We start from the raw sequence: 13,665 nt of genomic DNA on the forward strand, positions 1-13,665 counted from the left end.
ATAGCTTAATAGTAGTTGCACCTGCCAAATAAAGATTTCACCCAGAGTGACAGTTTATCCATTTAATTCTATCTAGTGGGGGGGGGGGGGCATTTAATTATATCCAGTGGAGGGGGGCTCCTTTGCAATGACTAAACAAATTCTGATTAATCTATGTGGTATACATTTCAAGAGCTGCAAAACTAACCGTGGCTGGGGTGTTAAGCAAGCAGGGATATATTTAGACCATAGCGGGCATAACGTCTTTCAAAACAGATCAGCTGTAACATGTACGTTTTTACAAGGTCTGTTTAACATTACACTTTACATGTGGTTATATATATAAATAAATAAATTACTATATATTGCCATACGTGTATTTCGAGGGGGAAAAAAACAACACAACAATACAAATACAGTTACAGTTAACATTCAAAATTCTGATGGAGTCTCCTGCGTATCCCCCCGTGTATTGTGGCATTTAGGCGGTGTTTAATTAATAGCGCGTATGGTCCAAGACCAGTCAACAACAATCTAAACAAAACGGAACAGTCTGTACAGTATACACAGGAAAAGGAAACGACTGTACGAGATATTAGCAAGGCTTACTAAAAGAATATAGGCCTATAAAGAAACTGTAACTTACTCCGTTATACAGGAGTGTCATTTTGTATTCACCAGTGCGGATCCATCTGTTTGGTTAATATCGACATGACCCAATAACAGGCAAGCCAGCTTTAGAACACGGTTACTGTTGATAATGCACATGTAGTTCAATAATTCAGGGGAGATAAATCAATAAAACCGTGGATTGGAATTCTGATCCTAGATATCATAGTTCTCAACATTCAAATCCTTGCCATACTTTAGGCCTGTATATTCCATCCATATAGGTCCCCCCCCCCCCCGCCTTCTCTCTCTCTCTCTCTCTCTCTCTCTCTCTCATAATTTACATATTTCGGAAAGGAAAAGGTCATAGGCCATACTTATCAAAGCTTAATTGAGACCGGCCACTCCCTAAGCAGCAGAGAGGGTGAACAGACCATAGAATTCCGACAAAAACAAATAAAATAAACAAATAAATCATCTCGTAGAAAGGTCCAGATTTTACAAATGAACTTTCCTTGAGATGTTTATTTTTGCAATGACCGATTGTGCTAATAAAACCTCAGTTCGAAATAGTAGCTGAAAAAAAAAAGTACTCTACGTGTTTATTTATTTCTTGTTTATTTTTTTGACGACCAACGTTGGTAGGCACCCTCTCTGCTGCTATTAATTTACCACCATACCAAGTTTGATGAATATTTTTCAACACGTTCTTGCTGTACTTTCTCCTCATCTGTTTCATCTTCATCTGAATCTTCGGAATTTGTTCTATGTTTCAAGTAATATTCAAGTTCTGATGGTGGTTTTTCTATTTTGGGATTTATGTTCTTTCTGTGTTTATAATATATCATCAAACTTCTGTATTCCTCTTCTGCTGATATTAATTAAATTATTATGTTATAATAAAAATGGTACATCCAGAATCTCATACTGCAAGAACAGCTCGAGAACGATTAGAAACAATTAAAAAATTTCTTCCTGTCAGAGACTCATTTAGAAAAAATCTGCAAGCGCAGCAAGAAGCAAAAGTTGAGTTTGAAGAAGACACTAAAAAACTATTTAAACCCGTCACTGCAGCTACTGAACAAGTTACAACTGTCATCAAAGAAGATCTTCTTCCAGTATCAAAACAAACTGTGGTACAGGCTGAAAAAATAGCAAGAAGAACCAAACAAACAAAAAAGATTTTACGAGACCTTCCAACTAACATAGCCGCAGCTCAGCCTCCACCTGTTGATGAGGAAATACTTGAAGGTATTGAAGAACTTCGTGCTGAAGTCGCCGATGTGAGAAAAAAACTTGCATCTGAACCCAAAACAGCAGAAGAGAGCTTAAGATTAATTGCAAGATTTAACGAAGGAGTTGTTGAGGAAATTAGAAACACTGAAAGAGAGAGATTACCTGAGATGATATCAAAAAATATATCTAATAAATCTAGTATTTTAAAACCCGGTCATGAAAAAACAAACGATGATAATTTCATTAAATGGATATATCGCGTATATTACAATAAAAAAACAAGCTAGAGGTCAAGAATTTGAAAGACTTAAAGAAGAAGTAAAAAGACTTAGAGGGAGACGGGAACAACCAAAACAAGGAGAGTCCTCCCAGTATCAGCTTCCTACACCTCTGCAACAAATAGAACAACAACAATCTTCTTCGCCGCAGCAAAGGTTGATGTCGGAAATTAAAAAGGCTAAAGAGTCACTTAAATCGCCCTCCTCGAAGAAAATTCCTGCACCGAAAATGACATTTACACCGACAGGTTCACCACATGGATTTCGAGAAGGTTCACCCCCGGACACCACTGAAGTACTTACTTCGGTAATGCAACCACCACCCCAAGATGAACCTAAAACAGGATCTGGTTTATGTCCTGATAATATCATCAATGACGTGTCACGGTTAGAAGTTCTCATAGGAGGAAAACGTGCTGGAAATAATTCACCAGAAATAACCAATGAAGCAGCTGATATTTGTCGGCGACTATTTCAAGGTGGCATCATGGATATTGGCGTTTACCGAGAACTTATTGATGAGCTCGTTGATGACTAGTTGTTAGATAAATGGTAAATAAAATAAGATGATTGTGCATGATAATCATCGTAAACCCACACAGGTTAGAGCGGTAAACTCACGATTACCAATCTATGAAGCAATTTACGGAAATGGACTTGGTGATGTCATTCGAGGATTATTCACGAGGATAGCTCCCAAAGTAGCACCTGTTGCAAAACAATTATCGATGAAGGCTATTGATATTGTTCGTGATAAAGCTCCTGGTGCAATTGTCAATGTTGCTGGTAAGGCGTTCTCGGCGATCAAAGAAAGACTAGCACGATTATTGCGACGAAAACAACAACCACCGGTGAAACTGGCAAGTACTGAGGTGATGCCTGCAGATGTTAGTAAAATAATAAATCAGGCTGCAAATCAAAAACTAGCGGCGATATCTGAAGAAGCAGAAAAAAATATAACATCAAATTTAATAGCAGGAAGTGGTCTTCGTCGACGATGATCATCATTTGGAAAAATGGTAACTATAATAAAAATGTTCAGGCGCGAATCAGACCCAGCATTTGATATGGAGGCACCTGTCCTTAAGTACGAGTCAGTACGTGATTATCAATTTTATTCTTATGACGCAAGACTACCAAATCAGCGGGGGAGAATCGAATTACAGGTTCATGATACAAGTAGATATTTCTTGCCCGCTGAAGCGTTTATTGAAGTAGAAGGTAGACTTGTAACGAATGTTGTAGCTAATACGCCATATGCTGCTAATTTGCGTGTTGGTTTTGTCAACAACGGAATTATGGCACTGTTTGATAGCGCCACATACATGATTGATGGAAAAAATATTGAATCAATTCAGAAGGATGTTGATGTTGCTACAACAATAATTGGTCTGGCGAGATATTCTGACGACTTTACAAGATCAGCTGGTCCAACAATGATGTTCGCTAAAGATATCACCGACAACGCTAACCATAATCAGTATACCAAGGTATTCACTCCAAGGGCTACTGCAGTTGATCCACAGGCAGAAGCTGCCAACCCCGATCGTGAAGCTAGACCAGCTGCTGAATTTGAAATTATAAAAGATATTGCCCCGACTTTCAACTTAGGGTTTGCAACACGCCGGGCGGCGCTGTCGGGAGGTGATAGAAATTTTTCGTGTGCAATTCCATTATCTCACATCTTTGGATTTTGCAGAAATGTTAGAAAAGTCATCTTTGGAGCTAAACACACAATTGTGCTCGTAAGAAAAGGTGATGATAATGATGCAATCTGGCGAGGTGCTGGTGCTGTTGCTGATGGTAAAGTAAATATATCAAAACTTTCATTGTGGATGCCAGTAATGACTCCATCTATTACTGAGGAACAAAAATTACTATCTTTTATGGATCAAGGGGGTAAATCATTGCTATCATGGTTAACAGTAACCACAGATGCTGCTCAAAGCAATATTAATGGTTTATTTACATGGCATATAGCATCACAACAGGGTGTTTCTGCACCACGACATATTTTTATTGCACTACAAGATAATGCTCGGATAAATGATCAACAACAATCACATATGATATTTGATAATCTTGGAGTTAGTGAAGTTTCTTTACGGATAAATGGACATCAAGAACCATCCGAGGATATACAACTAAATTATGCACAAAATCATGTAGCGCGCGCATATCATCGTTTAATGTCATTCATGGGACGTGATCAAAATATAGATACCGGGTTGCAAATATCACAACTAGATTTTACAGGTCTATATCCGATTTATTATTTTTCATTAGAACATCTTGATTTATCCAAACAATCTGTTGTTGATATACACTTTCGAGCTCATGTTACTGCCCCACCAGCTGGTGGTGCCTACAGAGCGATCGCGGTCATACTTAGCGACAAGGCCATGTTACTTGAAGGTGGTAGTGGTCGAATGAGGGTCGTTGATGCACCGGTGGAAAATCTTTAATCGTGTTATTTAGAAAAATATATTTTATATAAAAATGTCGTATGGTCATGTTAATGTTACTCTGACTCCTGGTCAGGTAAAAAAGCTTCAATCAAAAACCGCCAACAAATGCGGAACTAAAATATCACTAAAACGAGATCAGATTGGTGGTGGTCCAAACAAATTATCGTTGACAAATAATCAGATTAAACATTTCAATAAAGCCCTAGAATCAAAAACTGGAGTTCAATTCCATCTCTCCCGGAGCGCCATCAAAGACATGGTTAAAACAGGTGGTATATTCCCATTTCTTGCGGCCATTCCGGCATTACTAGCTGCGGCTGCTCCAGCCGTAGCAAAAGCAGTTGCGTTAGGTGCTGCTGGAGCGGCGGGTAAAAAAATTTTCGAAAAAGCTACTGGTGGACGATATAACAAAAAAAAGGGACGCGGTCTAAGATTACCGGGATCTCGTTGGGGGAGAGGCCTAAGGCTTCCAGGGTCATTTCGTTAGACGTTCCATCATCAAATTTTGATTTACTTGATGCTGCTAAAAAATTAAAAATATCCGCCTTTAGAGGTGTTTTTATGCGAGATCAATTACCGAAACAACCAAACAAACTAGAAACAGGGATTATTAATCTTGACAAACGTTCCGGACCTCGTACTCATTGGGTATCATACGCGATTGATCCGCGTGGAATTGTTTATTTTGACTCGTACGGGTTAGCTCCACCTGTTGAATTTATCAAGTATGTCGCACCACTCCACGCAACAACTAGCGGTTATAAAGTTTGGTATTCAACGCTACCCACACAAACAATGACAGATCCGCCAATATGCGGCCGTGAAGTAATTAATGTACTCGACGCAATATCAAAATCATCCAAGCCGCCACATAAAGTCGTGCACGATTATACAAGCAACCGATATGTTGCGCGTAAAGCATTTTAAACAACGGATCTTATTATAATGGTTGACATTTACGGAAGATCTTCTACTGGTAAGAAAATAAAATCCGACGTTGATCTGTCAAAGTATGCGACTAAAGATGACCTCGCTGATATCATGAACCTGGCTGGAGTTGACCCAGATGAAGTTGTTATTTTTCAAGATCGATATGGTAAACTAAAAACCAGCAATATCAGATGGAATGATATAGTCCGGCGAGTACTTGGTGCAGTTACGGATAATATTCCCGTGTTTACTGACGGTGGTAGAATCAGAGATTCAAGTATATCACTTAAAACCATCAGAGATGAAATTGCAAAAAGTGTTGCTAATCGCGTGAGAAACACCGGTGACACAATGACAGGTGAACTTAACATGAACGGGAACAAAATAGTAGCTGTAACAGCTCCAAAATCTGACAACGAAGTCGCAAACAAACAATACGTCGACGACGTGGATGGAAAACTATCCACGCTACGGGCCGAGTATGACGTTCACACGGGCGCGTTTACAAGGCTTCGAAGAAATTTTCAAAAAACCGATGATGCCATAAATAAGTTCTTTGGAACTCCTTCCGTCATCGATATAAAACTTTCTGATATCAAAAGTAACCTAGACACGATCAAACGAACACAGCTAGACATCGTAGCGGGAATTCCTGAGATTATCAATAAAATCAATCTGATTAAAATTCCAGCTGAAATAACTCCCGGGCATATCACAAACATCGTATACACGGTATCATCGGGATTTGCAACATGGTCGCAGCAAAATAAAAATATCAAATATACCGCAACAGTCACTGGCGTGTACAGGCTGTCTGTGTTCAGTGCTGCAAAATTTGAAATATTTACAACGTTTCCATGGCGTTATTCCACAGACAGGTTTTCCGGGGTTGTATCCGTTATATTAAATAACGGAACCGAAGAAATATTTATTCTGGAAGCAGCTGATAAGAAATTAACCGAAACATCTTACTGGTGGTGTTTGGAATTTGTAGCTGAAACACCTCAATTGTTTGTATAAAAATATATATGGACGGTGCGCAATACAGATACAATCAAGCGCGTGAATGGCAGGCGACGCTAAAAGATCAAGTCGATCAATATACAGTAAAAGTAAAAAAATATCGACGACGATTGGTTATCGTTGATGTGATTGTTTATTCAGTATCCGCTGTTGTTGCTGGAACCGGTGTAATATTATCAGCGTTGACAACGATGGCACCAGTAGCTGTAACTGTTTGTATTTCAGCAGCAACAACTATTGCAGGTGTGCTTGGTATCATCACAAAAAAAATATGTACTTGTACGAACGAAAAGTTATCCGATTACAAAATAAAATTACATACAGCGACGGTAGCATACTCGAAATTATCCTCGTTGTTATCAGCGAGTCTCAGTGATGGAATTATATCTGATTTCGAATTTTCAATGATGACCAAAATATACGACGAAGGTATTAAAGATACAAGTATCAATAATGACAGAATTACTCCAGCAGATCGTAACCAACACAACTCCGCCAAAGATAACGATGATCTCGGTAAGTTCAATTAATCCTGAATTTAGTGTTAATTTTCCTACTGCAATTCCAGTAAAAGAAATAGCACTAGCTCAATTACGGGTATATTACAGCTGGCCCAATATCAGATCAAAATCGTTTCATGGTACACCAGCAAATAATTCGCTTGTATTTGCTAACAAGAACAAATCCGATGGAACACCTGACTGGGTTGTTGTTGGAATACCAACCGGCAGTTACCAGATTGAAGAGATCGGTGAGGAATTTGCGCGCAGAATAAAATCAATAACGGGAAAGGAATCAAAAATATCAATAAACGTTCATGAGCCGACGTTGTCCTCGACGGTTGAAATAAACTCGCCTGATTATGCCGTTGATATTTATCAATCTTCAATCAGATCCGTGCTAGGATGGCCGGATGTTCCCCCGGTGTATGAAGGACCACCAGAACCGAAAAAGTCTGATTATGTCACGGATAGACAATCATATCATGAAATTAATCCAACATACGGGGGAAAACTACGTGATTTTAAAAATAAATTAATATTTAGCCATTTTATCTTTCACACCCTCCCCCCCCCCATAGAGACATGGACTTTTCTAAGTCGGGAGGGGGAAACAGGATATGTTTTTGGTCTTCATCGAGGTGATATTATTGAATATTTTCAGGAAATCAATCAAGAGTGTAAAAAACAACTAGATCAACTAAATCAATATTTTAACGAACATATGTTTGACATATCAGCGTCATCGCGTGAAAAAATCATCACGCGTGTGGAAATATTAAATCAGCTTATATCAGATATGGAATATTTTAATAACCGAATAGTTCAAGCGATGGTTAGTTTAGGGCCATCATTTAAAAAATTTGAGGCATATACATGGTTAGAAAAATATAAATTAACAGAAGCCGATGTACCGAATTATAAATTCCCCGGGTATAGTGTAACCGAGTTAAGAAAATCTGTCAGTGATGTCATTGATGAGTTTTTTCCTAAAATACTTGATTCATGGAGAAAACTAGCACCATTAGCAGTTGTTCTTAGACATGATAATGATCCACATGGCGGCGGAAGGCACGTATCTCCGCGGATCGTTAATATAACATCGACGGTCGCGGTCAATCTGGTTTGTGACGTAATCGATGGCAGCTATCAAATAGATCTCGGAAGATCAAATCAAGCTCAACAAGGATACATCCTGTACACGTTCACACCACAAGTTCCCCCTGGAAATTTAATCGTGCAAGAACCAACTAATCCCGTGTATTTGCGGTGTCACAATAATATGTTAACACGAATCAATTTTAAACTCACAGACCACCTTAATCGCTTGATTGACATACGTGAAGAAGAGCTTGTAATAAATCTGTATGTAAAGTCCTAGGACTTTTGTCGTAAGGACTTCCGTCGTAAGACTTTATCGTAGATCTTCATGTGGAGGAAGGTTTTTACACACGAGGATTTCTTAACAGTTAGAAGAACATTTGTAACAGAGATCAGAATCAAATTCGATCAACTTAAAAAAAATAATATTTATTAATTTTACTGAAATTGTACAAATTACTTGATTTTGACTACCAACTACCCCCTCAGAAACATAAAAATGCACGAACTACTTGATTTTGACTACCAACTACCCCGTCAGAAACATAAAAATGCACGAACTACTTGATTTTGACTACCAACTACCCCGTCAAAATCAAGAAAGTTCTAACCTTGTCAAATTGTTCCTAACAAATTTTATTTATTTATTTACTGAGATTTTTATTTTTTTTTTACTAAAATACAACGAAATTGCTCAATTTTCCTGATTTTGACTACCAACTACCCCGTCAGAAATCAAGTAATTCGTGCATTTTTCTTTGATTTTGACTACCAACTACCCCGTTAGAATCAAGTAATTTGTGCATTTTTCTTGATTTTAGTAAAAAAAAATAAATCCTCAGTAAAAATAAAATTTATAATAAATAAAATTTATTAGGAACAAATTTGACAAGGTTAGAACTTTCTTGATTTTGACTACCAATACACGTGGTCAGCGTTGACTTGGACCCCAGTTACCAAAACTTTCATTTTCATTATCATCAGTAACGAGGTTACCTTGGATCATTTCACCAGTAACGGGGTTACCTTGGATCGTTTCATCAGTAACGAAGTTACTCGCTGACATAATTTTTCTTAATAGTCTTATGCGAGTACTAATCGTTTTCTTTGCCTCATACTCGTGGGATAATAACGACTTAATTCTTTCTACGGCGGTAGAAAGAGGAACGAACTCCTTCACATGATCATCTTCTACGGTAGCTAGCGACTGAAACATTGCCGATTGAATCCGTTTCATGAGACTGTATTCAGATGATAGTGTGTGTGTCCCCATGGTTTTACGTTCTTGTAAAATCTCAAAGTCAGAAACTATTTTTTCAGGATTAAGTTCATCAGATATATTAATTCCATCTTTTTTTAATTTTTTAATAGCGACAATTACATCATTGATATTTTCATGGTTCATTATATAATATATAAATCTTTAAAATAAAAAAAATATCCCTAGAACACCTATCGAGTGTATTAGCGAGTTCGTCGGGATGTTTCAGGGACAGCACAGCCAAGAACTCGTAGCTTGCCACCGCAATCTACCAAGTTCATTAGGCAAATATTCCCTCTACGAGAGCCCCTAACCCGCCAAACAACGGTCTAGAGGCCCAAGAGGGAGGACAGCACAACCCTCATAAACTCGTAGCTTGCCACCGCAATCTACCAAGTTTAGAGGTATACATATAACATATAACTAACTAAGGACAGCACAAGGACAGCACAGTCCTCATTAAACTCGTAGCTTGCCACCGCAATCTACCAAGCTTAGAGGATATACATACAATGAATGAAGAGCCCCTATCGAGTGTATTAGCGAGCTCAGATTATGAATACGGTACTAACTAAGGACAGCACAGTCCTCATTAAACTCGTAGCTTGCCACCGCAATCTACCAAGTTTAGAGGATATACATACAATGAAATGGTTATATACAATGAATGAAGAGCCCCTATCGAGTGTATTAGCGAGCTCAGATTATGAATACGGTACTAACTAAGGACAGTACAAACATGTACGCTCAGCAAAATCACACCCACAATAATTAATCCAGTGGGTGATACGAAAATATGTATCAACCACAAGTCAATATTGTGGTTTGTGAATTTGCTGAGCGGAGGGGTTATTGCGGTTCCCCCCACTATTATAAAAATCGCAATTATGCGCACCACCGACAAATTGTCAGCCATGGGGATTCGATCCTGGACCGCGAGCGCCACAGTCCAATACCATACTGATCGAGCTATCAAACATTGTTACGAACATATGTTTCGGAAGTTAATATATAGCTAAGGAACCAATATTTACACTAAACAGCGGTTTCTGAATAATAACGGTTTCTGTATTTAACAGTTTCTGTATTTGTAGCGGTTTCTGTATTTATAACAGTTTCTGTATTTATAACAGTTTCTGAATAATAGTTTCTGTATTTATAACAGTTTCTGAATAATAGTTTCTGTATTTGTAGCAGACCGAAAATCAATAATAACAGTAGCATTAATGCACCAGTCAAAGAACTTTCCAGAATTGTAAGTTCAGTGAACACACAACTGCAGGTCAATTACAATGAGTAACGGTTTCTGTTTACACACAGCTTCCTACGGATCATGTGTTGTATGATGGGAAAATATTTAAAAACCATAAATAATACTTCTACGAGTAATTAGTTACGATGTAATTAGTTACGATGTAATTAGTTAAACTGACTAATTACGATCATAAAAAACCAACCATCTACGAAGAAAACTATATATTACAAAGTAATCTCCCCTTAAATCAAAAATTCAGTAGTGTATGGAGGACCTACTGTGACATAAATTAAAAAAATTAATTCAATGTGGTGATGATAGTTATTGATACTGAAAGATGATTTTCTGCTTATATTTTTTCGAGAGAGCAGATCTGGTTATATTATCTGCTACATTTTGTACTGAACGCGAGTTAATATCAAAATATGTCGCAGCCGCGTTCATAGACTGAAACATAATTTCTTCACCGGTTTCTATGTTTGTAGAAATTACCGCCCTCTTTCCGATTGTCTTATATCTTCCTGTATTACCACATGCAGAGTTCACGCTTCGAGTGACAACACGAAGGTTGGATAAATTATTGTTTTGAGGATTTCCATCAATATGATCAATAACAAGACCGTCATTGATCAAACCCTTGTGACACTCGTATGTAAATCTATGACATAGATATCTTCTCTTTCCAACTGTAAATCCAAGATAGCCAGTATTAGAAACATTACCAACTTGTCTCTTCAACTTGCGGTGTCTGATGATACCATTAATATTTGATTCATAGTTTGTTATGACAGGATGTGGGACAAATATATTTTGCTCCATTATAATAATATTATATGTTTAAATCATTGTTTGTCTGAAATCTTGATATATAATCCTCCACGGATTTTATAGCGTTTTCACCGCTATTTTTTTTTTGTCATAATATCTTTTGAGCTCTCTGAACCGTTTCCCGCCGCACTTCCCACATAATTTTGTCTTTCCACGTACTCCAATACCACACCGTAGACATGGTATTGGTCCTAGACTTCCTCGTCGTATGTTTTGTGAGTGCATCCAACAAAATTCCTTTCTACAGGATTTGTTGCATCGATTTACTGAGCCGATCATCAACCATCTACATTGGGACATTGTGTATATATATATAATTTTCTTTATTTAAATATTTGTTTTAATTATATGAACGAGTTTGAGAGATTATCCCAAACTAGGCCTGTTAAGTATAAATTCAACCTTGACAGATTATCTTCTGACTTGCCAGTACGAGATCTGGTTGATCCGAAAAATAAAAGTTTGATCTCGAAAATTCATGACGCTAAGAAAGAATTTTACACGGATAGCGCATCTCATACATGGTCAACGTTCAAGATTATACGCCCTGACTCCGTCAAGGACGCTGTCACGGACGCTACAATGAATGACAAACGAGCGGCAACTATCATTAACTACATCGCTGAATACGAGGGCAATCAAAAATATTTCTTCAGAGTAAAATTTATTGTACTAACAGAAACAGGTAGTTGGATTATCCGTGACAAATATGATCCTGTTCTTGGCAATAATAAAACTATCATATTAAGTAAAAATTCCAGACCGGGTCTATTGACTGGTATTGATAGACCGTATTATGAGCGAGCGTATCCTGTAACAGCAGTTATTTATGGAATTTATGAGATAAATAAAAAACCCAACGTTGATAAACTAGCGCCGATGAAATTATCATCCTTGACCTTGTCAAGGCTAAATTGTGTAGCTGAACGAGTAATAGAACACTTTACAAACGCGATGCGTGGAAATGGATTAACTGATTTAAGGCGTGAAAAAATAAACTCGTGGGCTGATTCAGTTAGGAATACTGGTGCTACAATAAAAGATGTTGCTGAGTTAGGAAAAATATTAAAATTTCCAATAACCGTAGTAACAATAACGGGAGAAGTACTGTACCAGTCGAAATATAAATCGAAAGGAGCTCCAATAAATATTATCGATCATAACGCGCACGCATGGACTAACGCGGTAACAATATTTCCACGTGATCGAACTGTTAGATTTTACCCCACAGATAGTATGTTTGATTTTATCAACGAAATAAGTAAAACCGATCCTGTATCGGTATGGTTATTCAAAAGTAATGAGGAGGGTGAATTTGATCAGTTTGTCAAACCGAACGGTGAAATATATCGCACAGAATCCCTCCATGACGAGATGAAAAATCTTGCGACGTTTTTACAGTGCAAACACGCGGAAAATACTGACAAATTACTAACTAATTGTTTTACCGTTCCATCTGTTGCGGCTCATTTCGCCAGAGAACGAAATTCATGGAAACCAACACGATTTGATTTACTCGAGGATGTACGCGCAAGTTGCGTCGAATATGGACATGGCGGATTATGGAATACCAAATACAATTACAATGATGTTATTTCGGTTGATATGGTTGCATGTTATCCAGGAAGTTTTCTGGGATACGGAGATTGTTCTACGTACTTTGAAAGATTTGGTCACCCTACAAACGAGATGACGCGAGTGGCAATTAATGGACCATTACCTGATTTTGATCTGACTGGATTCGCCTGTATTGAGTCGTTCGAGTTTAACGAAAATCTTCACAAGATTTGTTATGTTTGGTTTGGCAGACATTTTTGTGAAAAACGTTGGGCACCTATAGTTTTGTTGCGATATATGCTGGATTGTATGATACTGACATCGTTGGTGGTCAGTGAGGCAATTATATCATATCATGCACAGACCAAAGTTTGGTTGCCCATGTCAGATTCTGAAGTTATCAGCGAGTTTAAGGATGATATTCCTAATAAACTCAAAACCGCAAAAGATCTCGGTAGAAAAATTATAGGTAAATTTACTCAAGGTGGTGCATATGATTATAAAAGACATCACGCACGATTAATTCTAGATGATGCCGAGTACGATTTTATAATCGCTGATACAACGGCGAAAAATACATTTGTAAATCGAGAGAGTGTTTATTTATCCGACGGAACAAAATTAGGTACGATCGTTAGTT

General features: G+C 37.7%; 1 protein-coding gene across 2 annotated transcripts in view; it reads right to left on the reverse strand.

Annotated features, from left to right (window-relative positions):
• Positions 1-13,665, reverse strand: part of LOC149781631 (uncharacterized) — a 46,511-nt gene that overhangs the window by 18,003 nt on the left and 14,843 nt on the right. Inside the window, exon 1 of one of the 2 annotated variants that reach the window (XM_089935696.1) lies at positions 626-828. The exons of the other annotated variant lie outside the window; for it this stretch is intronic. Within the exon in view, the coding sequence (XP_089791822.1) occupies positions 626-646 (21 nt within the window). The 5' untranslated portion in view covers positions 647-828. Of the gene's footprint in view, positions 1-625; positions 829-13,665 lie in introns of those variants that run through there. 2 annotated transcript variants of the gene reach the window in all.

This window comes from Sinohyriopsis cumingii, chromosome 15 (assembly GCF_028554795.1).
Source record: "Sinohyriopsis cumingii isolate HCF-2022 chromosome 15, ASM2855479v2, whole genome shotgun sequence".
Lineage (NCBI taxonomy): Eukaryota > Metazoa > Mollusca > Bivalvia > Unionida > Unionidae > Sinohyriopsis > Sinohyriopsis cumingii.